The 25,418-nt window shown below is 42.3% G+C and overlaps 1 protein-coding gene across 2 annotated transcripts in view; it reads right to left on the bottom strand.

The window, feature by feature from the left end:
* Positions 1–997: 997 nt before the first annotated feature.
* The window catches only part of NQO2 (N-ribosyldihydronicotinamide:quinone reductase 2), a 25,520-nt gene continuing 1,099 nt past the window's right edge, over positions 998–25,418 (bottom strand). Inside the window, exons 2-7 of one of the 2 annotated variants that reach the window (XM_008069495.1) lie at positions 14,315–14,408; positions 12,190–12,354; positions 6,731–6,861; positions 4,064–4,180; positions 2,732–2,833; positions 998–1,322 (exon numbers count right to left, since the gene is read on the bottom strand). In XM_008069495.1, coding sequence (XP_008067686.1) covers positions 1,146–1,322; positions 2,732–2,833; positions 4,064–4,180; positions 6,731–6,861; positions 12,190–12,354; positions 14,315–14,342 — 720 coding nt within the window. In that variant the 5' untranslated portion in view covers positions 14,343–14,408 and the 3' untranslated portion in view covers positions 998–1,145. Of the gene's footprint in view, positions 1,323–2,731; positions 2,834–4,063; positions 4,181–6,730; positions 6,862–12,189; positions 12,355–14,314; positions 14,409–25,418 lie in introns of those variants that run through there. The other variant, XM_021718283.1, reaches the window with a different exon arrangement.

The following is a 25,418-nucleotide window of genomic DNA, read 5'->3' as shown; positions in this document are numbered from 1 at the left end:
TTTCATGATGGGTGATTTATGAACACTTCTTCCCATCTGGTACTGAATGTTCAGCAGTTTTTGACCCAAAATGGCAAGACCCCCATGACCTATCCTCCCTATTCATCCGATCTTGCCCCAAGTGACTCTTTTTTGTTTCCCTGAATGAAAAAAAGTCCTTATATGAAAATGTCTTGCCTGTGGAAGAGGTGAAACAAAAAATGACAGAAGCACTAAAAGGCATCAACATTGACTAGTTCAAAAACTGTTTTGAACAGTGGAAAAAGTGTCTTGATGGGTGTATTGCATCAAACAGAGGGTACTTTGAAGGTGACTGAAGTTTAACCATGTAAGAATAAATATACAAATTTTTTTTTTGAGTTGGAGTCTCACTTGGTCACCCAGAGTGGAGTGCAGTGGCCACTCCCAGCCACTGCAGCCTCGCCTGCTGGGCTCCGGCGATCCTTCCGCCTCAGCCTTTCGAGTAGCCAGAATTACAGGCATGCGCTGCCACACCTGGCTGATTTTTTGATTTATTGTAGAGATGAGGTCTCGCTGCCCAGTCGGGTCTCGAACCCGCAGGCTCAGGCAATCCACTCACCTCAGCCTCCCAAAGGCACGGGATTACAGGCTGAGCCACTGAGCCCGGCTACACAATTTTTTTAATAGATTAATTTTGGGGTTTTGGTGCCCCCATATATGTTAACTGACTGTTCAATTAAAACTTCATAGTCAAAATGCAAGTAAAAATAAAAGAAAATGGAAGAAATCAGTCCAAACATAGCACTAAAACAATAGCTATAAAACTTTCCTGTGAGAAAATAGAAACTCTCAAGTTGTGTCATAAAATAAATCCCAAAAAAAAGACTAACAAATCCAGCCCCATGCCCAGAGAATAATCTGAAAATAAAATTACCATAAAGGTTACATATAGGAAGATGGAAAGATGTTAGACAAATAGTCAAGAAGAGAACCAGAAATCAGCATAACAAGCTGGTTATTGAAATATTCGATCTGGTAGTATAAAAGTCTGAAGACACTCTTTAATGCACTTCATCAAATATTTCCAGTTCGCTTTCTTGTAATTTTATTTCATGACACCACCTTCTCTTTGCATGTGCTTGGGTCTCCTAGTATGTTGTTCACATGATGCACACATGGCACAGTTATTGCCCAAAGTACCAAGAGGGCATGCAGGGAATGGGCTCCTCCTCCCAGACAGTCTTCAGCCTCTGAGCCCATGAAGCCACCATGCCCTTTCTTTCTTCTTCAGATACAAATTCAGGAGCAAAGCTCAGCTGAGGGGCAAGGACTTTAAATCCACAGAAGTGCAACGTACCATGCTAAAGGCATAAGCAAAGAAAAGAACTGATTAGAAACTACACCTTTTTCATACCACTCAGTAAAGTGATTAAAGGGGGGAAATGGGATAAAACAAACCAAAAATCATAAAACAACATTAATGCTACAAGGTAACTGACAACAACTGAACTTCCTTATAACCTTAGCATGAGGGGCTTCCTAAGTGAGGTGAAGAACTTGGGGCAGCTGGAATTTCCAAATTCTATTCTTTTTGTTTGTTTGTTTGTTTGTTTGTTTGTTTGAGTTGGAGTCTCACTCTGTCGCCCAGGCTGGAGTGCAGTGGCCGCTCCCGGCCACCGCAGCCTCGACCTGCTGGGCTCCGGCGATCCTTCTGCCTCAGCCTTCTGAGTAGCCGGAATTACAGGCATGCGCTACCACACCCGGCTGATTTTTTGATTTATTGTAGAGATGAGGTCTCGCTGCCCAGGCGGGTCTCGAACCTGTGGGCTCAGGCAATCCACTCACCTCAGCCTCCCAAAGGCACGGGATTACAGGCTGAGCCACCGAGCCTGGCTTCCAAATTCTATTCTTATAATTGAGAGTAACCTGCAGTCTCTGCTACCGACTGACACACTAAACATTATAGTTTTGATTGATAAGGCAAATTATGGTACATTGATACTATGAATTACTCTAGAATGAGGTAATTCTAGCCATAATGTGCTTCCATGGAAGGTTGGTCAAGATATTTGCTAAATGAAAATCATTTTTAAGCAGCAATTATGGTATACAAACAGTAATAAAACATAATAAACCTAACAATGAAATTATGTATATAAGAATATATACGAACCATTAAAAAATCAAACCATAAAAGTGATTATTTCTAAGGTGGGAGGATGAAGGGTATTGACTTTCTCTTTGTATATCTCATATTGTCTGATTTTTTGCTATAAAATATACTTTTGTAAACTGAAAAAAAGCAAAGATTTTAAAAAGCAAGTCGAATTTAAGCTTGGCTGACACGTTAGTGAACATTTGGGGAAGGAAGTTCAGGTTTCTCAGTGATCATTTTCTCCAGTATCACTGACTGAAATCACATACTGTCTCCTTTCAGAGAGGGCCACATTCTAGAAATGTCACACTTAACCCTCTGCATTACATCCTTTAAAACCCATACCCTTACCCAGGCTCACCCTGGCAGGCAGAGACTTCTGAGAGCCCCACATACCACCTTTTACATTTTTTTCTCCTCAGATAATGACTTTATTACTGGAAACCAGCTTTAAAAAAAAAACCACCTATGATCAGTAGGTTTTTTTTTTTTTTTACACGTACCTGTGTACATGTATATATGCATGTGCTTGTGTGCATGTGCTTGTGTGGATGTGTGCATGTGTGCATGTACATGTGCAGTGGGCCAATAAGCAAGTCTGTGCAGCTTGTCTACCTGGAGCGGCCACAGGAAGTATCGAAAGTCTCCACTGACTCCTGCTTTTGTGTACAGCTCAGCCGTGCCTCCTGTGGTTACTGAGAGAAGAGCTAATTTATCCTGCAGGGGAGAAAGCAAAGGCATGAGCATGGAATCCAGAAAGGATGGAAACAATATATTGTGACTCTAGCATAAAGGCTCATGAAGGCCAGCAGGGAAAATGTGAAGTTAGTATCCTCCCAGGAGGGACAAATGTAACACTTCTGTTTCCAACAAGCCTACCTACAGGTGACAACATCCCAACAGAAGAGGGGACAGAACTGCCAAAGCAAAAGGACCAAGCACACATTAAAGCTCAAACATGACCAGATTTCTGGTGGAAACTAGGTTTTAGACACTGTGTATGAATAGGAATAGCTGTGCTGACCATAAGACTGAGGAGGGATGACAGTGCCAAGCACACAGGACCACAAGGACAGTCTTGGAATCATCCATGGTCCCAGACAGGTCTTGTTTACTCAGTACAATTTCCTCATATACACTTATTTATTTTCTGGGTTTAGAACTTAGAAAATCATTTCTTTCAGGAAAACATCCATAGCTACTATAGTTCTAGGAACTTCTCACCCTGTCATGGGGGTCTCATGTTATCTTGTGTCACATGTGGGTATGTGACACTCAGGGATGACCTCCTGCAAGGCCACGGCTGGCCCCTGCGACACAGAGGAGATGCCCTCTCTGGGGCCAGGGCTGGCTGCCGTGTTACCTACATCAAGTAGCCCATGTCTACCCTTGGTGACCCTGGCCCACTCCCTTCTTTGCCATATGTCTATTTAGTTGTAGATGTGTCTGTAGTCCCCACTAGACAAAGAGCTCTGTGACTTCAGAAACAATGCTTTGCTCACCCATGTGCAGCACATGGTGCTGTGTATCTAGTAGGTTCTCTTTTATTTTATTTTTTTTTTTTTTTGAGTTGGAGTCTCACTCTGTCGCCCAGACTGGTGTGCAGGGGCCGAGACCCACTGGGCTCTGGTGATCCTTCCGCCTCAACTTTCCGAGTAACCAGAATTACAGGCACATGCTACCATGCCCAGCTGATTTTTTGATTTACTGTAGAGATGAGGTCTTGCCAAGTTGCCGTGGGTCTCGAACCCACAGGCTCAGGCAATCCACTCACCTCAGCCTCCCAAAGCGTGGGATTACAGGCCGAGCTACCGAGCCTGGCTACCTAGTAGGTTCTCAATCAATGGTTGCTAAAAAAAGAAAAACAAACTAAAAATATAACTTAATAGATGCCCCCCGTATCCCCACTCCAACAATCCACAGCAATCCTACGCCCAGAGTACATACCTTGAGAAAACCGGAGTTGTAGAAGAATTCGGGGATGTCGAAGGCAAAACCTTGGCACAGCACCCTGTCCATCCAGCCTTTCAGGATGGCCGGCACACTGAACCAGTACAGCGGGAACTGTGGGCACAACATGAGGGGAAACCAATGCTGCAGCTGTCTAGGGTTCCATATTTTAGTCTGGCTGGTGATTTTGTACAAAGTCTGCTGCCCTCTCTTCCTGGGCCGCTGGGCAGGTGAGGGTAACGTGAGAGGCACAGTATGGACGTGGGGAAGGCAGAGTTGATGATGGTGCTGGTCACTGTTACAAGTAGCTCTGCATTCTCCAGTGACAGCCCTGATGCTGGTCCCCAGGTAGGCAGTGGGGGTGAGGGGCTCTGGCTTAGGGCAGCAGTCTCTGTGACTAAGTCAGTCAAGAGGAAGGCTATGGTAAGGAGTGTGCCCATTCCCATGCCTAGGGTGTGAGTCATTACATCTGGGAGTTAAGCACAAACTAAAGTCTTCTTCTTGGATTCCATATACCAGCAGTAAGATCTCCCTAAGTCCATTCTGGTTCCCATAGAAGCCCTAACACTATACTTCCTGACACCATCTGGGAAGGGAAATAAACATAGGCAAGCATCTGTTACCAGAAGTGGAAGCCAATGTTTAATGTGCTTTCAGTAAAAATCTCAGGATCTGGTACCGAAATCCAAGGTCTATAACCTACTGCTATGTGACATTGGCAAGTTACTTGACCTGTCAGTGCCTCCTTTTCCTGATTTGTTAAACAGGGATACTAATAGTTCCCAGTACACAGCATCATGGTAAGGGTCCAACGATACACTACAGTGCCTGGAGCAGAATAAATGCTCAGTGAGTGGTGAGCTCAGTAGTGCAGTAGATGAAATTTGTATTAGTGTTGAAAAAAAAAAATTAACATGCAGACCCTCTGGGAAAAGGATGAGGAGAGAGGGATGATGGGGGAAGCAGAGCTGTGAAAGAGAGTAGAACAACAAATGATTACAGAAAGGGCAGGCCTCGGCTTACCCCAGCCTCCCATTTATGCAGGTGGAGCAGGTGAGGAAGAAGTGGGCTCCCCAGTCTGCCAGCCTCGGGGGACCAAGGAGAAGAGTGAAAGAACGGAGCATGGGCTCAGCTGGGACCATGTACTCAGTCTTCTGGGGAGAGTCCTATACTGGCCTGGTCCTGGCATGAATACTAAGGTCTGGGCTATGAACTGGAGGGTCACCTGGGTCTAAGGCACTGAGTGCCCTCATGTGTAATTAGGATAAAGAATGCCCTGCACTTGGGCCAAGTTAGCAGCTCAAGGTCGCTGGTGTCAGAAAGGAGTGTGTGGACCAGGTCACTTTTATGAAGGGTTTGGGAGTCCTGACACCTGGACATGTGGTTTTGTCTGGAAAGTGGTCAAGTGCCCCTCACCCCTGCCTTGTACCCATATGGTGGACACATGAGAATGGTGGCCTCATTCTTCTGCCCACTTTCTACTCCCAAGCAAGGTTGGAAAACAGAGCTGATCACATTTCTTACTTGGAAATGCTGGCCCAGTCGTGGGGAGAAGCAGATGGGAATCCAGGGAAGAGAGGAGAGCTGCTCCAATCTCTAGGGCTATTGTTCCCAAATCCCAGTCACAGATCTGTCCTTGGGGCCCAAATGACCAGAGCACTCCCTCCCTCTTTCATTATTTCAGTCAGGGTTTCAGTCTGTCACACAGGCTAAAGTGCATTGACATGATCACGGGTCACTGCACCCTTGACCTTCTGGGCTCAGATAATCCTCCTGAATAGCTGGGACTACAGGTGCATGCTACCATACCCAGTTAATTGTTTTTATTTTTGTAGAGACAAGGTCTTGCTATGTTGCCTAGGCTGTACTCGAACTCCTAGGCTCAAACAATCCTCCAGCCTCAGCCTCCCAAAGTAATGGTTAGGTCTGAGTCACCACGTCCAGCCCCCTTTTTTTTCTACTTTGACTTGAAATTCTGTCAACCCAACAATTCCCTCAAGTCTTCCGAGTTTTCTTTGCTGTCAGGTTTATGGTCACATCCATGACTGCATATCCACTTTGTGGTGTCAGGAAGCAGTTTAATGAGTTCTCACTTCTAGAGGCTGTCATGTGGGACCTGTTCTCTCTGCAGTGGCATTACCTCCTTGTGAACAATACATGGAAGGTGGAGAGGGTTGGGAGGTGAGGCAATCCTTGATAGGATGAAAACCAAAGATTTTCCTCCTAATGATCAGGATACTTAAGGCAGGTATTTCATTTGGCCTGAATTACCCTGATAAACACTTACATAGAGAAATCTGGCTCTCAAAAGGCCCCAGCATGTCTGGGCAGGGTGGGGGTGGAGGGGTGGGGAGGAGAATGGAAGCAACAGAACTGGCAGGATTCCAATGTTTCTTGGACCATTAGGCTACGAATAAAGTCCTTCATTTTTGTTTCTGTGTGGGTCAGGGATATTGTCTACATGGGTCTCTTTACCTAACTAAGTAAAGTGTTGAAATAGTGTTGTAAGTAAATGTTGTGACTAAGTTTTGTAACTGAGTGTTGTAACTAAGTGTGCAAATGAGCCAAAAATATTGATTCCACTTCTGCGAGGAGCACAAAACTCAATATCAGAAAGAGTTTGTAGCTAGAATGAATCTAATACTAATTAGAGAAAAAACAAACCTGAAATATCACTAGATCAGCCTCCCGAACTTTTTTCTGCTCATCAATGATGTCACTAGCCAGAGACTTCTTCTTGTAGGCTTCATAAGTTTCCACTCCATAATTGAAGACCTCGGGATTAGAGAGATCACCTGGAGAGGAAGAGACCAAATATTCTCACTCCCAGGTGGCCATTCGTGGCCCATCCCAGTTATCTCACTAGCAGTGTGTATATCTGGACTCCTCAAAGTCCATCAGAGATATTCGTTGCACCTCGACCAGAATCTAGGCTCTGGAGCCAGGTAGGAAAAGAGAAAGCGCCTGGGAGGGCCAGTGATTAACCCTTTGCACTCAATGTCCTCTCAAGGGGACACAAAGAGATTGCTGGTGATTATGCAGGACAAATTTATACGAGCGCTAATTTTTCAAAAAAGTATATTTCCTTCAAGTTTTCCACTCAGGTTGCACAAAAAAGAAAATAAAGAGATGGAGTATACACTGAGATTTACATTAAAAAAATCAGCAGGTATTATGTAGAAATGTCTGAAGTGCTTTCACAGTGGCGCTGACAGTCTTTGTAACAGAAGGTAGCGATGAAGAGTATTTGTAAAAGAAAGGCAGCTGTGGGTATTCCCCTTGTATCATTTGGCATAACTTGAAAAGATAAGACAAGCAAGTTACTGTAGTCTTAAAAGAAAGAGACCTTCAAAGTTGAAGGTAGATCATGAAGTACTGAGAGGTACAGATTGAATATATCTATCTGTACTAAGCCAGAAAAGTAAAATTCTTTTGATAAATTTCATTTGTGATTTTGTAATTTACAATTAGAAATTTTTATTCACTTATTTAGTTTGCAGAGCAATAACAAAATGAAAAGACAAACGTGAGAGTTATAATATAAACAGCAGCGAAGATGACTTAGATTTCAACTTTTATACAGATAAGTTAGAAAAAAATAAATACTGATGTGGAAGAAAACAATAGTAGCAACAGTGATATCATCCCACCAAGAAGAAAACGGGCAAATGTGATAGAAAGGGTTAGTGATGAAAGTGTTAGTAGTTTCGAAGAAATAGAAGAAACATATCATCAAGTGAAGAATGGGAAGATGTAACAGAAACAATGATGCTCCAATGAGAATAAATTTTGTTGTACCTCCTCAAATAACAGGACCACAAAATAGCAAGTAATATAAGAGAACCAATGGACTATTTTACTCTGTATTTTACAAATGAATTAGTGGACAGTGTAATAAAAGAAACCAATCAGCCGGGCTCGGTGGCTCAGCCCCCGCTTTGGGAGGCCGAGATGAGTGGATTGCCTGAGCCCGCAGGTTCGAGACCCACCTGGGCAACTTGGCGAGACCTCATCTCTACAATAAATCAAAAAATTAGCTGGGCATGGTAGCGTGCGCCTGTAGTTCCAGCTACTTGGAAGGCTGAGGCGGAAGGATCGCCAGAGCCCAACAGGTCGAGGCTGCGGTGGCCAGGAGCGGCCACTGCACTCCAGTCTGAGCGACTGAGTGAGACTCCAACTCAAAAAAAAAAAAAGAAACCAATCATTATGTGGATGAAAAAATAACGAAAAACCAGTTCTCACACAAATCGATTTGGCATAAGTGGCATGATGTTGACTGACAGGAATTTTTAGCTTTTATTGCAGTTATCCTAAATATGAGAACCATTTCAAACCAGATCAGGTAATTTGTGTTGACAATCTGTTTTTCAACTTAAAGGGCTAATATCATTTATAATATACAATCCAAATAAGTCTACCAAATGTGCGAGCTGATTCAATCACAGGGTGTCTCTTTGCAATACTTCCCTACTATGGCAGCATAACATCCGAAAACATCATTCGATCTGATTTTCCAGTAAGCACCAGAATTTCATTACCTTTATATAAAAAGTTGTTAGAAAAAGTTCCCAATGCAGCAGGATACCATATGTTTACTGACAGATATTACACTAGTATTGTCCTAGCAGAAGAGCTACTAAAGATGAAATGTCATCTTATTGGTATAAAGTCAACCAAAATAAAATACTAGCACAAATAAAAAAGCCTAAGTTTTTAACAACAACAAAAAATAATGGCATATAGGAAAAATAATCTTAGGCTTCTTGTGTAGAAGGACTTGGAATCATGCAGGAATGAAATCTATCACAAGGACGTTATGTGTTAGAAATATTGTATCAGTCAAAAAGCCTTAAATGATTCTAAATTATACTGCAAATATGAGCTGTGTGGACAGTGTAGATCAATATGCTTTTACTAATTGTTTTTTGCAAAAATCTTTAAAATGGTAAAGGAAATTATCCTTCTGGGGACTAGAAATGTATATTAATTCCTATATACTATACTGGGCATCTAAATAAATAAATAAATGAAAACCATGAAAAACATGTTCAATTTGAAATCTGTCAAGCTTCTGATTGATCAGCTGAGAAGGGGTTTACAGGAATCACAAGTGCATCTTTCCACATTGTCCTTGAACAACAAAACGGACAATAAATTACATATTATTAATGGGGGAGGACAAAACGAGACTGCATTGTCTGTTCAAATAGAAAAACACCAGCTGGAAGACATCAAACAAATTACTACCGTACAACATGTTTCAATGAACCAGCAATGCATGCTGGTGATTGTTTCACATGTTACCCCATATTAGAAAAATATAAGATATGAAATTTTAATTTTTTTGTCATAAATAAGTTCAATGTCCAAAATTACATTAAATATTAGTGCAATTAATATTATACTAATAAATATTAGTGTAATATTAGTGTGATATTCGTGTAAGCCAAATATTACACTAAACAACTGGCTCCAATGCTATACTATTTAAGATGATGTGATTCATTTTTCACTATTCTGTAAAAACAATGCAGTCGAGTTGCTGGTTGGTGATCTGTGAGATGTATTCAAGTGCAAAGGGTTAAGGGCTTCCTGACTAGATGTTGTGCTCTACACATATCATCATTCTTTACTATAGTCAATGAGATGCGTGAAGTTACCAATCTACCAGAAAATAAACTGAGACCTAAGAGAGGCTAGATGGCTTGTTTAGTGCCACGCAGATCCTAAATGACAGAGGTGGACAGAAGCAAAATGACAAAGAAAAAACTAAAACAAGCAAACAAACAAACTAAAAGCTAAAATAACTCTACACTTTAATTCCATTTCCCTCACATTTTGACTTCTGTTGTCTCAGTTTACAAATTTGTATATTGCCTATCTCTTAACAGGTCACTAGAGTGACTATTGTTTTTGATAGACTTGTCTTTTAGACTTCATACTAGAGTTATGAGTGGACTGCATAACACCATTACACTAACAGTATTAAAGTATTCTGGGTTTGTCTGTGCACTTACTTTTACCAATGGGTTTTGGACCTTCAAATGTTGTTGGTTTTGGTTGTTTGTTTTGTTTTGTTTTGTTTTTGCACATTTGTGTGTTTTTTTTTTCAGATTGAAGAACTCTTTAGCATTTCTCATAAGATGGGTCTGGTTTTGGTGAATTCTCTTACCTTGTGTTTGTTTGAGAAAGTATCATAGCTGAAAGATAGATTTGCTGAACATAGTATTCTTGGTTTGAAGTTTTTGTTTTTTTCTTTTCTAACAGCAATTTGGACCATATGGTTTCTGTTGAGAAGTCTGTTGCCAGACAAACTGGAACTCTGTCGTATGTTATTTACTCTTGGGATTCTCTTTTTGTCCATGACCTTTGAGAGTTTGTTTATTACATGCCTTGAGGTAGTCTTATTTGGGTCAAATCTGTTCTATGACCTTCTTGTACCCAAATGTTTATCTCTTTCTGTTATTATTTATTTGAATAAGCTTTCTACCTTGCTCTTGTTCAACTCCCTCTTAGACACCAATAATTATTAGATTTGGTCTCTTGAGGTAATTTTCTATATCTTGTAGGTGACCTTCATTCCTTTTTATTCTTTTTTCCCCCTCTGTGTATTTTCATAACCTATCTTTAAGCTCACTCATTTTTTCTTCTGCTTGATTCATTCTGCCATTAAGAGTCTCTAATGGATGTTTCAGCTCAGCAAATGCATTTCTTAGTTCAAAGATTTATTGATTTTTTAAAAATTTCGATCTCTTTGTTAAATTTCTTTGACAAATTTCTGAATTGCTTTTCTGTGTTTTCTTGGAGAATTTCCTTAAAAGGGCTATTCGAATTCTTGTCAGCGGGGCTCGGTGGTTCAGCCTGTAATCCCGTGCCTTGGGAGGCTGAGGTGAGTGGATTGCCTGAGCCCGCGGGTTTGAGACCTGCCTTGGGCAACTTGACGAGACCTCATCTCTACAATAAATCAAAAATTAGCCAGGTGTGGTAGCGCATGCCTGTAGTTCCAGCTACTTGGAAGGCTGAAGCAGAAGGATCGCTGGAGCCCAGCAGGTCGAGGTTGCAGTGGCCGGGAGTGTGCCACTGCACTTCAGTCTGGGCAACAGAGTGAGACTCCAACTCAAAAAAAAAAAAAAAAAAGAATTCTTGGTCAGAGAGCTCACGTATAGCTATCTCATTAGGATCAGTCACTGGTTCTTTGCTTTGCTTTGTCTGTTTGGGGAAGTCATGGATCCCTGTTTGCTGTTGTTTCTTGTGGACATATATATATTTGCATTAAAGGATTAGTTATTTATTTTGTTTTGTTTTTTTATTAGGTATGCTTAGAGATTCTTTATAATTTACCTGTTAAATTTTTTCTTTCTCTCCACTAGGTCATCATCTCCTTTTTAGCACTGAATAGTATCTTAAGCCCAGGTTTGCCATGGCTCTAGTAAATGATCAGAGCACTGTCCATCCTGAATGGGGAAGGTCCCAAAGGGGATATCCTGGCAGCATGGGAAAGCTGGGTTCATGCCCATGGGACCTGTGAAACATACATTTTACAGCATGGTGCTGCTGAGCAGCCATCTTTTCTAGTATCTCCTTTGGCTGAGGTACAGAGCAGAGCTTCCAGGGCTGAGGATGATAGTCTCATCACCCACCGTTGTCTCTGGCTGTCCTCAGGGATATATCTTTTAGGCACTCCTAGTGCTTCCTGTTGGCTGAAGAAGGAACAGGTCTCCTGCCAAGGAACCCAAGATAATGGGAAGCTCGTTGTCCACCTTGAACTCACTTTTTCCTGTGTAGAAACTGTGAGATAGGGGGAAATTTCCCATACACTTAAACTGAGCAGACTGGGGAAAGGGGGGTTGTGGATATGAAAGCTCAATTCTCTTATCATCTTCTTGGAGTTTTTTCACTTCTGTGTGGCCCTAGGAACTAGTTCATCCTCCGATTTGAGTTCTGAGATATTTCTGGTAATAACCTCGGTGCTCTATATTAGTTTTTGGTTTTCTGTGTGTAGGGTGGAGAGTAAAGACAATTTCCTTCTATGCTGCCATTTTAAAATCAGACATCAATTTTTTTAAATTAAAAAACACAAATAAAATAGTTAACAAAAATAAAGCATTTATCCCGTGACTTACCAATGATGTCTTTCCTTATGGCCCTGGGCTCAAAGTCCATGGCATATAAATCAGACACAGTGACCATGCAGCCCTGCTTGCTCAGTTCAGCCACAGCCACATTCTTCAAGGATGCATTGAAAGACCTGGGTTCCTGGTGTGCATAGACAATGAGCACTTTCTTACCTAAATCAGGAAAAAGAATGGTTCCTTTTGAAGAGCAACTTCTTTTTGTCAAAATTCAATGAAGACTAAATTGAAAAGTAAATGTTCAGGTAAATATAATAGCAGTTGATATAATACCAGGCTGAAAATACCAGCCTTTCTAATGGGTATCAGTTTGAAAGTAATGGACATTTTTTCCCCCAGTTATATTACAGCTCAGCATTTGTTGGGTTTATTAACACAAAAAAATTAAATGGACCAAAGTATATCTCCTCAAAAATACCACCATTAAATCCTTAAAAGCCTGATCTAATTTTGGTATCCCCAATGAGAAGGTTTAGGTCTGCTCCCTGACATCATGCTAAAGAGATGCTGGAATTATTCTTCTAAGCTAACCCACATGAGCAGGTGTCTGTTCCTAGCATAGTTCTGCTTCCATCTTATCTGAGGCCATCAAAATCTGACACTTAAACTAAACATGAAGAATCTGACTTGCAGGTCTCATGGGGAAGGAAGGGCTATAAGTAGCCCGTCTTTCAGTGGTGACACTGATGACAAAGAGGACTTTAGGAAGAATCAAGTCTTACAGGTAGCAGCTGTATCATCCACACCAAGAGACTCTGAACCAGAATTTCCCTCATTCAGAAGAGTCAGTAAGATTACGCACTGATTTCTCCTGGAGGGAGCCTGGTGATTTACTTAATTAAATTTAGGCCAGGCACAGTGGCTCAGTCTGCAATCCCAGCACTTTGGGAGGCCAAAGCAAGAGGATTGCCTGAGCCCGGGGGGTTCGAGATCAGCCTGGGAAACTTGGTGGGGCCTCATCTCTACAGTAAATCACAAAAATTAGCCAGGCATTGTGGTGTGAGTCTGTAGTTCTAATTACTGGGAAGACTAAGGCGGAAGGATTGCCTGAGTCCAGGAGGTCGAGGCTGCAGTGGATGTGAGTGTGGGTGACAGAGTGAGACTCCAACTCAAAAAAAAAAAAAAATTACTCTGGTACCATCCAAGAGGATGTTAAAATTTAAATTTTTCATACTAGGATTAGAGAAGAAAATACAAATGTTATTTTGAAGCAAAGAGTTTCAGGGTATTCAGCTGAGTTTAAAGGTTGAATTCCAGTTAGATTAATGATTAACTTTTTTTTTTTTTTTTCTCAGACTCCTATGTCTAAATTCTATCCTACCGCAACTCTACTCGGGGGCTTACCAGGAGAACAAATATAAATAGAATACTTACACTAATGGTTCTCAACTGGGGACAGTGCCTGCCAAGAGACATTTTTCAATGCCTGGAGATATTTTTGGTTGTTACAATTAGTGAGAGAAGTGGTGCTACTGGCATCTGGTGGGTGGAGGCTAGGGGTGATGTGAAACATCCTACAATGCACAGAACAGCCCCCCATCAGAGGATTATTTGGCCCAAAATGTCAGTAATGCCAAGGTCGAAAAAAATCATGTGTGTTTGTGCATGTGGGGGGAGGCAGGCAGGGGGAGAGGGGAGAGAAAGGCCAGGGGAGGGAGGCAGTCACAAAAGTAAAGGTGAACTTGTGCTGAATTTTTAACCCAGGTTCCTCCTGGGGCTCATTCACTCAGCACGATTTTTTGAGCACCAGCTGTGTCCCAGGGATGACTTTGGGGCCCAGAGGCAAAGGACAAAATAGGCATGGACGGACATGTTAACCATTAGTGTAACTTATGAATTCAATCTTTACCCTCGGCTGAATGCCTTCAGTGCGAAGGCCTGAAAGGACAGGACAGGACCCACTTTGGAGAAACTTACATTCTGGAGTGAAGACAATTTGCTGGAAGGGGTCAAAATGAACAATAAATCAAGTGAGAAAATGAGATAATTCCAGATAGCAATCCATGTGTGGTTTTTTTTAAAAAAAGGTTTTATACACGTCCATGTTCTGTGGAATTTTTCTAATGGTGTATTCAATTTCTGATTAAAAGTCTACCTTCCCATGACGAATTGTTACCTGCCACGTTGCAAGAAGATGGATTCATTCTCTCCAACTTGGTGGGTGCCCTGGGCTTTCAGGTGTATTCACTACCTTTAGTGACCTCAACAATCTGGAAGAAAAACAAGGGGGAGGTGAGATTGGATGTACTACCTGCTTTCTGACAGACATGCAGATGCATCAGAAAAGAGGCCTCTCAAGAGAAATAAGAAATTCCCTGGAGACTTAGGCCTCAGAAGACAAACCATGCAGGATATTGATACCTTTTAATTTTAATTTTAATTTTTATCTTTTCAGAGGACTAAGAAACTTCCCTGAAGGTAGCCATAGAGAAGACAACCTGGGAAATGAAGCGTGGTAGGGAGTAGGATTTGTGCCTCCTTGGCCTTTCTGCATTCTCCAAGTTTCCCCCCTCAGATAATAAATGTAGTTGAGCAGATGAAGGTTAATGCCACAGCACCACTGACTGCATGGACTTTTCAGCAGGAGCTGTGGGAACCAAGGGGATAGTGCTGGTACTGCTGAGCCTTTTTCTCACCTGAAAACAAGGGGAGTTGATTTAGACCTGGGTTCCAACCAGAAATTCCTGTAGGGAGGCAGCGTAGGCCAGCAGAGCTCTCGGTATCACATAAACTTGGTGCAGATTCCAGCTCTACCATCTGTAACTGTGGGCCCTGCAGGATCTTCCTTCACCTCTCTGTGCCCCAGCTGCCTCGTCAACAAAGTCACAACATTGGACCAGATGAGTCAGAGAGATGGTTTGTATTGTGGAGGCTGGCACATAACGCACCTTTGGGAAAATGTTAGTTCTCCCCATGGGACCTCAAAGGCACAAAGAAGGTCTGTGTCCTTATCCCCCAGCAGCTATTTCTGAAATAATTGGCTTCATTCTGGGAGTGACAAGTTTCCTCCAACAAACTCACTCTCCCTACCAAAAGAACAAAAAACCTAGCTCAGATAACACTCAACAACAAAAAAGGCAAATACCCCCCAAAAAGCAAATACCCCAACTCGAAAATGGGCAAAGGACTTGAATAGACATTTCGCCAAGGAAGATGTGTGAATGGCCAGCAAGCACATGAAAAGATGCTCAATATCACTAGTCGTTAGAGACATGCAAATCACAACTACCATGAGATACTACTTCACATACATTAGAATGACTACTATAAAAAAAACAGAAAATAACGTGTTGCTGAGGATGTGGATAAATTGAAAAGCCTTATGCACCATTGGTGGAAATGTAAAATGGTGCTGCTGTGGAAAATAATGTGGCAGCTTCTCAAAAGATTAAACATAGGATTATCAGATAATCTAGCAATTCAACTTCTGGGAATTAACTCCAAAGAATTAAAAGCAGGGTCTTGAAAAACCATTTATCCACAATGTGAATAGCAGCATTACTCACAACAGCTAAAATGTAGAAGCAACCACAGAGTCCATCAATAGATGAATGGATAAGTAAAATATGGTATATCCATACAATGGAATATTATGTAGCCTTAAAAAGAAAACTCTGACACATGCTACAACATGGATGAACCTTGAGTATGTTATGCATAGTGAAACAAACCAGTCACAAAAGTACAAATATTTTATGACTCCAATTGTATGAGGTACCTATAGTTGTCAGATTCATAGAGAACCATAGGAAGTAGAATGATGGTTTTTAGAAACTGGAGGTGGGCTGGCAAAAGGGGAGATAGTGTTTATTTTTTAAATAATTTAATATTATTATATTTTAGAGACAGGGCATTGCTATGTTGCCCAGACTGGTTTTGAATTTTCGGCTGCAAGAGATCCTCCAACCTCAGACTCCTGAGTAACTAGGATTACAGTTACAAGTCACTGTTAATGTTTAGTCAGTACAGAGTTTCAGTTTCACAAGATGAACAGTGGTGATGATTGCACAACAATAAGAACGTACTGAACACTTAAAAATGGCTAAGATAGCTGGGCACAGTAGTATGTGCCTGTAATCGCAGCTACTCAGAATGCTGAGGTGGGTGAACTGCTGGAGGCTAGAAGTTCAAGATTAGCCTGGACAACATAGTGAGACCCTGTATTGAAAACAAAAATGGTTACGAGTACATTTTATGTTGGGTGCATTTTATCACAATAAAAAAAAATTGGAAAAAAACAAGTAACTCAGAGCATGTGACTTGGGGCTAGTGTGGAGACACTGCAGGATGCATGTTGTGACTAAATGACACTTTTACCATGCCAGTGTATCTCTACAGGAGAACAAAAGAACAGAGACACAAAGCTGAGTTTATCCCTACCATGGCTGGAACCTGGAGCAGAACCTGATGAGCATCTTTCAGGGCAGCTCCTACCTCCAGCTGTAAAAAGCACCACGCAGAGTTGAGGGCTGCAGAGTGCTGCCCAGAAGTGAGGAGGGTGCACAGAGGTGGGCCCCCACCCAGGCTGGGTGCTCTGTGCACAGAAAGGAAAAGAGGCTTCCACCTTTGAGGCTAGAGCTGAGTTGGGGGCAGGCATGGGACATAGAGTAGGGAGCTGTCACCACCAAGAGAAGGCATAAGGCTCTGACCACTTCATCTCCAGGCCCTCCCTGAGAGCCCTATCCACAGCAGTCATAGTTTATCCCTTGCTAGAAACCGTGTACTCACCCAGGCCTACAGCAGAAAAGAGCCCGTGACTACGATACGATACATATCACATCAAAAGGGCTGATATTTTTGACTTATACCTTATTTAATCTTAATCAGCATCCAGAAACTATTTCACGATGTTTTCACTTTATTATTTCCTGTGTCTCTTTCCAGGCAGACAGGACCATGCTGGGCCTTCTAACAAACACTTCACCATGTAGCACACCTTTTCCTGCACGACTTTTCTTTCCCACTTCACTATTTCTGGGTACTTAGGTAACTTCCCTCTTTCCCCCCCAGAATTATCACCAGCATGGCTAGAAGTGTGCATTCAATACATGCTCCTGTTCACGTATTCCCATGGCTGAAATTCTCAGAGACCAAAGGTTAAAGAAGCTGATTCTTTTCATATTGCCACAATGTCCTCGACAACGGCAGCCAAACCCAGAGCTGCTTTAGGGCAGCCCTAGCCGGCACACTGGCCTAAACGGTGGCAGCCCCTTTACAAACTGTTCCCTCAGGCTCCCTGATTTCTATTTGGGTTTTTTTGTTTGTTTGTTTGGGTTTTTTTGAGTTGGAGTCTCACTCTATGGCCCGGACTGGAGTGCAGTGGCCGCTCCCTGCCACCACTGCAGCCTCGACCTGCTGGGCTCCGGCGATCCTTCCGCCTCAGCCTTCCGAGTAGCCGGAATTACAGGCATGCGTTACCACGCCCGGCTGATTTTTTGATTTACTGTAGAGATGAGGTCTCGCTGCCCAGGCGGGTCTCGAACCCGCAGGCTCAGGCAATCCACTCACCTCAGCCTCCCAAAGGGGCGGGATTACAGGCTGAGCCACCAAGCCCGGCTTCTGATTTCTATTCGTAACATGACGATGGTCCCAGCACCTACTTCACAGAGTTGAGGGCAGAATCAATGAGACGATTCGTGTAGGCACTTCCACCTGGGCCCAGCACACAAGAGCCCTCGGTGGGACGTCAGTGGGATCCTAGTATCAGAATGGTGCGTGACCCAGGCCCGAACACCCACGAGGTCCACGTGCCCACAGTCTGGCTGCAAAGTTAAAATGACAGTGACCTCTGTCCCTTCCAAAGACCTGGAATTCCGGCCGGAGTCACTCACTCTCCAGCCAGCTCACGCTCCCGGCGGACCAGCTGTTGGCATCCACGCCCGGTTCCGCCGCGCCAGGCCGAGAACTCACAACACCTGGCCGGGGGACCCGCCGCAGCCGCGCCCTGTGGACCCTGGGCTGGCGCAGACCGGAGCTGGAGGGCGTCGGCGCCCTCGCCAGGGCCTCTAGGCCTCTTTCAGCGTCGCGTCGGCACCACGCCCCGCCCACTCCAGGCCCCGCCCCGGCCCCGCCTCGCCCTGACTCCGCCCTGCTCTGTGGCTCTCCCACAACCAGGCTCCGCCTCTACACAGCGTTTTTTGCCGTCCCGCCCTATCGTAGCCCCGCCCACACCGGGGCCTCTCCTCCAGCGCTCCGCCCCCACTGTATCCCAGTCCAGGCCCGCCTGCACGTGACCTTCCGCCCCGCCCACACCCCCACCTCTGGGGGGCTGACGCTCCGCCCACGCCCCGCCCCAGACGGCCGCCCTGGGATTAATCCTTCCGCTCGCGTTGAGGCAAGATCCCGGTTGGTGTCAAGGAGGTTGAAGCTTGACCAACAGGTACTGGACAGCAAGCGTGCTGTGCTGGGAGAAGGCTCACCCCCGCCTCACTTCGTGCACCTTCCCCAAATCCCTGGCAGGTATCCGGGTTACAAAATGAGGATTATTTTACCGGGCTCGGTGGCTCAGCCTGTCATCCCGCGCCTTTGGGAGGCTGAGGTGAGTGGATGGCCCGAGCCCGCGGGTTCGAGACCCGCCTGGGCAGCGAGACCCCATCTCTACAATCAATCAAAAAATCGGCCGGGCGTGGTGGCGCATGCCTGTAATTCCGGCTACTCAGAAGGCTGAGGTGGAAGGATCGCCGGAGCCCAGCAGGTGGAGGCTGCGGTGGCCGGGAGCGGCCACTGCACTCCAGTCTGGGCGACAGAGTGAGACTCCAACTCAAAAAAAAACAACAACAACAACAAAATGAGGATTAATGGTGTACCTCTTAGCAATAAAAAGAATGAGCTGTTGATAACCCCAACAGCCTGCTGGGATCGCCCAGGGAGGGGATTTTTTTTTTTTTTTTTTTTAACCGAGGGGGGAAAAAAATCAATCTCAAAAGATTATGTACCGTGTAGTTCCATTTCTCCCAAGGACAGATGATAAAAGTGAAGGGCAGATTCGTGAAGTCCGGGGATTTGGGGAGGGAAGTGCAGCTCAGGGGATCCTTGTGAAGGAAATGTTCAGTATCTGACCTTATCAATGTCAATATCCTGGTTGGGATATTGTCAGGTAGTTTTGAGAGATGTTACCATTGGAGGAATGGGATAGGGGTACATGGCTCAAAAGAAGTTCAATAAAAAGAAATGGTTTTAAGGCTGAGGACATCTCCTAGAAGTGGGAAGTCTTGGAACCAGTCCCATTGGCGGCAAGGGATAAAGGGCAGTGCTGGTGAGCAGTTTGGGCTAATTGTCTCTTTTTTTCCCAGCGCTTTCTGGTTTCTGACAATTCTTGGCAGCCCATCTGCCACTATAACCTCTGTAGCGGCCCTTCCCAAACTCTATGCCTTGATTTCTGCCCATTCCAACATAAGAGCAAAAGGTTTTCCCTGTATTCCGGATGTTCCTAGAGAAAATAACTGCAGCTGTTGATTGTACATGTTGTGGGCTGTCGAGACTTTCCCTCTCGGATATTTATGTACTTATTCATTCGTGTATTTTGCTTTTACTCACACGGGCCCCTCCCCATCTTAAGCCGCAATGTTGGGGCTGTGTGTTGATGTATTCCTTGCCTTTAGAGGTGGGAATGTGGCCTCTCTCTGAGATGTCCTCATGACCCTGCGCTCCCCAGAAGGGAACAGGTCACCTTGTTTTGTAAACCCAGATCCTGGGGGCAGTTTTAGTTTTGGAACAGCAGGTAAAGGGATCATTGGCGTCTGCACCTTGACCATGCAAGTCTGTGACGTAACACCGCTATTTTGTGGCATCCCGGAGAACTCACAATGAGGACTGAGCAGGTGGTCGGAAGCTGGACTGCCCTCATTCCCTGGGCCTAAAGTGAATGGTGATTGAGTCTAGAATAGTTCAGTAGGAGCCTATGCTTAAAAGGGAAAAAACAGAACTTCTTGCTAATCTGCTATTGGGGTTGAGAAATTACTGCAAACAAATTAGATGTGATCATATTTATATCCTGAGTTTGAGGAAGTCATTCTAGTAAAACAAGATAATGCCTGAGTTAACACCAAGGAAAAACGTCACCTATGGGGGTTTGCAGACTCTCACTTTTCATTTCATCCCTAGCCTTTATGAAAAGCAAGGATAGGATGGGGCATTCTAGGCACGAAGGTAGGTTAGCCAGTTACACATTTTCTTTTCTTCCCAACTCCCCATTTTTCTATTTCAGAATAAAATGGAACACGAAATAAAATGGAACACCTTAAGGATGATGAAACTAGCTAAGGCATCTCCTGAAGAGGTAGTTACTTTCAGTTTTATTTAATGACATTTCTTTCCCTTCTGCTACCAGCATCCCCATTCCTTTTGAAAATTGACTGTAATAACAGAGTTTGTTGGATTTTCTTTCTTTTTGTGTTAAAAAAGTATGCCATTTTATCCGTTTGAAATGTGCAATTCAAAAGCATTAATTACATTCATAACGTTGTACAGTCATTACCTCTATTTCCAAACCCTTTTCAGCACCCTAAATAGAAACACTGCACACCCTCTACAATAATCCCCAATCTCTCCTCCTCACCCTCTGTAGCCTCTAATCTACTTTCTGTCTCCATGAATTTGTCTATTCCATATATTTCTTATAAGCAGAATCATACAAGATGTGGCCTTCTCACTTAGCTTATTTTTCTTGCAAACCTTGCTGTCAGTCTTCATCCATGTTATAGCAGAACTTCATTCCTTTCTTTGAATAACACAAAAATGTGTATACCAATGTGTTGCTTATCCACTCATCTGTTGATGGATACTGGTGTTGTCTTATTTTGTGAACAACGTTGCAATGATTATTGGTATACAAGTATCTATCTGAGTTACTGTGTTCAATACTTTTGGGTATGTACCTTGAAGTGGAATTGTCTGTATTATATCAGCTTTGTGGTAATCCTGTTTAGCTTTTTGAGGAACAGTCAAAACGTTCTCCACCATTTTCCATACTCACCAGAAATGTAAGAGGTTTATAATTTCCCCACATTCTCACCAACGTTTATGTTTCTCTTTTTTCCTAAATTAAAAGACAGCCTAGAAAGTGTGAAGTTGTATCTCTTTGTGTGTTTGATTTCCTCTGCCCTAATGACTAATGACTTTGAGCATCTTTTCCTGTGCTGTTGTCACTCATATACCTTATTTGGAGGAACGTCTATTCAAGTTCTTTGCCTGTTATTTAATTGGGTTGTTTATTTGTTGTTGAGCTGTATGAGTTTTGTGTTTTTTTTAACATATTCTGGATGTTATCAGATATGTGATTTCCAAATATTTTCTCCCACTCTGTAGGTTGTCTTTCCCTTTCTTGATAATGTCCTTTGATTCACAAGTTTTAAATTTTTGATTCACAAGTTTTAAGTTTTTAAATTTTGATGAGATCCAATTTACCTATTTTTGACTGTTTATTTTTTCCTAGGCTCAAAGATTCCATTGCCAAACTCAAGTTCATGAAGACTTAACTCCTGTGTTTTCCTCTAAGAGTTTTATGATTTAAATTCTTATATTTAGTTCATCAGTTGTGAGGGCTTTTTTGTATATGGTGTGAAGTAGGGGTCTAACTTCACTCTTGTGTGTGGAAATCCGTTTCTCCCACATCATATATTGAAGAGACTATTCTTTCCCCTGTTGAGTGGACTTGATACCCTTGGCCCTAGACGTATAGGTTTACTGAGAATCCCTTGTACATCTCTTACTGCTTCAAAGACTCTTGCTTTGTCTTAATCAGGCATATCTTGCCTTATTCTGCTTTGCTTCAGCAGATATTGCATTTTTTACAAATTGAATGTTTGTGGCAACCCTGTGTCAAGCAAGTCTATCTGTATGTGATCAAAATTATTGTCCATTATTATTGTTATTCCTCAGACAGATTATGAAATCTACTGGTACCTCCGGCATGGGTGGTCACACACACAGCCACATAGACAAGAGATACAGACACCCACTGTCAGTCGCAAATATGTGAATTAATCAAAGCAATCTTTGAGTGAGTCTACATTCCCCTTTGGTAGGATCTTCCTAAATGGAGATAAAAATTTTTTATCATTTACATTAATCTAGATTTAGATACTGTAAACCCTCCCTGCTTGTGGGTTCCATATCCGCTGATTCCACCAAACTTCAATGAAATATATTTGGAAAAAAGGGAATAAAAAATAAAACAAATAAAATAAAAATGTAGCATAACAACCATTTACATAGCGTTTATATTGTATTAGGGAGTATATGTAACCTCAGGCTACTTACAGTATATGAGAGGCTGTGTGTAGGTTATATGCCAATACTGCATCATTTTTATAAGGGATTTGAACATCTGTGGATTTTGGTATCTGTGGGAGGTCATGGGTCCAATCCCTCATGGATACAGAGTTGACTATATATATTTTTGAAATATAAACACTAAACCACCTTCCAAAACTTAAAGTATATTTTATCAAGTAAACAATCTTCAGGTGAAATAGTCTGTATCAGTACCATCTTTCAAGAATTAGTTGTTTATCAGCCAGATTTCTATTAAGGCTGACATAACTTGGGTCAGATCATGTTTCTGAACAATTCACCTGCCTAAACTGATCATTAGTCTCTCAGGCAATACACAGCCTGTCTTTCATTGCACAGTGTCTAATTTTCAAATGTGCTTGACACTTAATACTTACAATTTCCTATGGCCTTACTAGTGTGTAAAAAAGATTTTCAAGTTACAGCATAGAACTTATGAACCTGAAAAAGGATGTAAACATAAGACCAAGTGTGGACGCTAAACTATTAGACTCACACCCTTGTAACATATGGCCTACACGGGAGTGTAGGTTCCTGTATTAGCCTTTTTATGCTGTTATAAAGGAACATCTGAGGCTGGGCAATTTATTTAAAAATAAAAAAGGTTCATTTGGCTTATGATTCTGGATGGCTGAATAATTCAAGATTGGGCATGGGCATCTGGTGAGACCCTCAGGTTGCTTCTTATGGTGGAAGACAAAGGGGAGTCAGAGACTGCAGAGATCATATGGTGAGAGAGGAAGAAAGAGAAGGGGAGGGGCCAGGCTTAAAGACCAGTTCTCAGAGAACTGATAGAGGAGAACTCACTCACCCCCAAAGAAGGGCATGAATCTATTCAAGAAGGCTCTGCCCCCATGACCCAAGCACCTCCCATTAGGCCCCACCTGCATCACTGGGGATCAGATTTCAACATTAGATTTGGAGGAGACAAACATCCAAACCATAGCAGCTCCTGACCAGAAGCTATTGTCACATTACTAATGTATATCATTCTATATCCTTAACAGCCAATACTCAAGTCTAGAAAACTTTCAAAGTGACAAAAGCATGTGCTTTGAGACAAACACGTCATTTAAAAAATCAAACTTATTGGTTTCCTTAGTAAATAAGTATTGGAATAATGTACTCTAGAGGTGCTCTCATATCTATACAGCTAGAGAGAATGACAAATTTTACTTTATTACTTGAACAAATTTTGTCCTAATGTGACTTTTATTTACATTTACAGTTTTACATTTCAGAATTAGTATGTGGCTCAACTGACTGCCTTGCACTTCTTGGGGTACCTGGTCTCTGCATTCTCACGTCACTTATCATACTTCACATGCATTACTTAGTGAAGAAAAGTCTTTTCCGAGGCCTGGTTTCTATACTGATATATTGTATATCGATACAAACTATAGTTAAAGGTGATATGTTATTGATACACAAGAATTTTCTCAAGAATATCCTCAAGAATATCATTTGTTTGTTTATAAATTACCATTGTGAAATTAAATCCCCTTTTTCTGCTGACAACGTTTTAAATACTTAGGTTGACATTAATGGAAAAACTGTGAAATCCAAGTGAAGTCTGGAGTTTAGTAAATAGTCATGGGCCAGCATGGGCATCTTAGTTTTGACAAATGTATCTGGTTTAATCTAGGATCTTAAGATGGAGAGCAATCCTTCAATGATTAGGAGAGACACAGATGGAAACAGACGTTATTACTTACAGGTCCTGGGGGTACACAGCACGTCTGGAGGTCACTCACACAGAGGTCAGGGAGCACAGGCAGAGAGACAGAGAGAGCTACCTGTAGGCCAGAGTCTTTACTGGGTGCAAGACATTATCCAAACAGGTTTCCCGAGAGAGTTTTAATTGGTGGGTTTCGAGCAAGTAGGCAAGAGTTCCAGGAAGTCATACAGTGACTGAGAGCAGGTCACTGTGGCACCTTTGCACACCCATGCAGGGTGTGAGGGTCAGCGGGGCCAGCAGGTCGTATCTAGCTGTCCCATAGGGAGGTGGTCACCAGGAGGCAGTCACATATGGCAGATATCTGGATCGGCCACACAGAGGAACTGGGAAAAGGTGGAGAACTGGAAACTATATCCAGAGTGACTGAGCCCAGCTTCTAGTGTGGGAAAGTTCAACTTATATTCAAAATGGATATGATGCCACATAAAACTATAGAAATTCACTATATAGCCAAGGCAATTCATGATTTACTCTAAGAGAAATCTGTGTTAGGGGTCTATGGGAACTCCCTGTATTATCTTTCCAACTTTTCTGTGAATCTAAAATTCTTTCAAAATGAAAATTATATTAAAAATAACTATAAGTAAACGTATAGTGATACAAAAATTTTTCCTTTTAAAAATCTTGTGAGCTAGAAGAGTACAATTCTAATTTATATAAATATATATGCTGTTAGTTATAAGAAGATAGTCTTACTAATACTGAGATCTGCCCCCAAATTGTGTTTTTCTAACTTCTTACACACTGTCTATTGGTAGTCTCATCAGCATAATGGTTGCATTATTCTAGGTGTTTTTTCCATATTCACCTAATAAAAAGAAAGACTGAATCTGGCATGAACAGTGTATAAATTAGTACAAGAAAGTTTCTCTTCTGAATCAAATCTTGCTTCTGTGTTATAGGATTAAAGACTGGTTCTATGTCTTAATGCCAAAGATAGAAAATTGTAATCGTTTTATTATATCTTTAAGAAACATTTTACTTCTACCATAATATCTCACATTAAATGAAAAAAGCCCCTGGTGTTTGTGTTCTAGCAAATTAAAAGTCGTATATCATTGTGAACTCAAAAGGAAAGCAGGTAACAAGTGAGTTGGGATCATGGAAACCAAATCCAAATAAAGCAGCTCCGCACAACACTACCTGGAGGCTGACCGGCGAGACAATCTTTTTTTTTTTTTTGAGTTGG

This window comes from Carlito syrichta, unplaced genomic scaffold, assembly GCF_000164805.1.
Source record: "Carlito syrichta isolate Samal-C Ts95f unplaced genomic scaffold, Tarsius_syrichta-2.0.1 Scaffold312069, whole genome shotgun sequence".
In the NCBI taxonomy this organism is placed as follows: Eukaryota; Metazoa; Chordata; class Mammalia; order Primates; family Tarsiidae; genus Carlito; species Carlito syrichta.
Note: the sequence above shows the minus strand (reverse complement) of the source record. Positions and strands in the feature narration are given on the sequence as shown.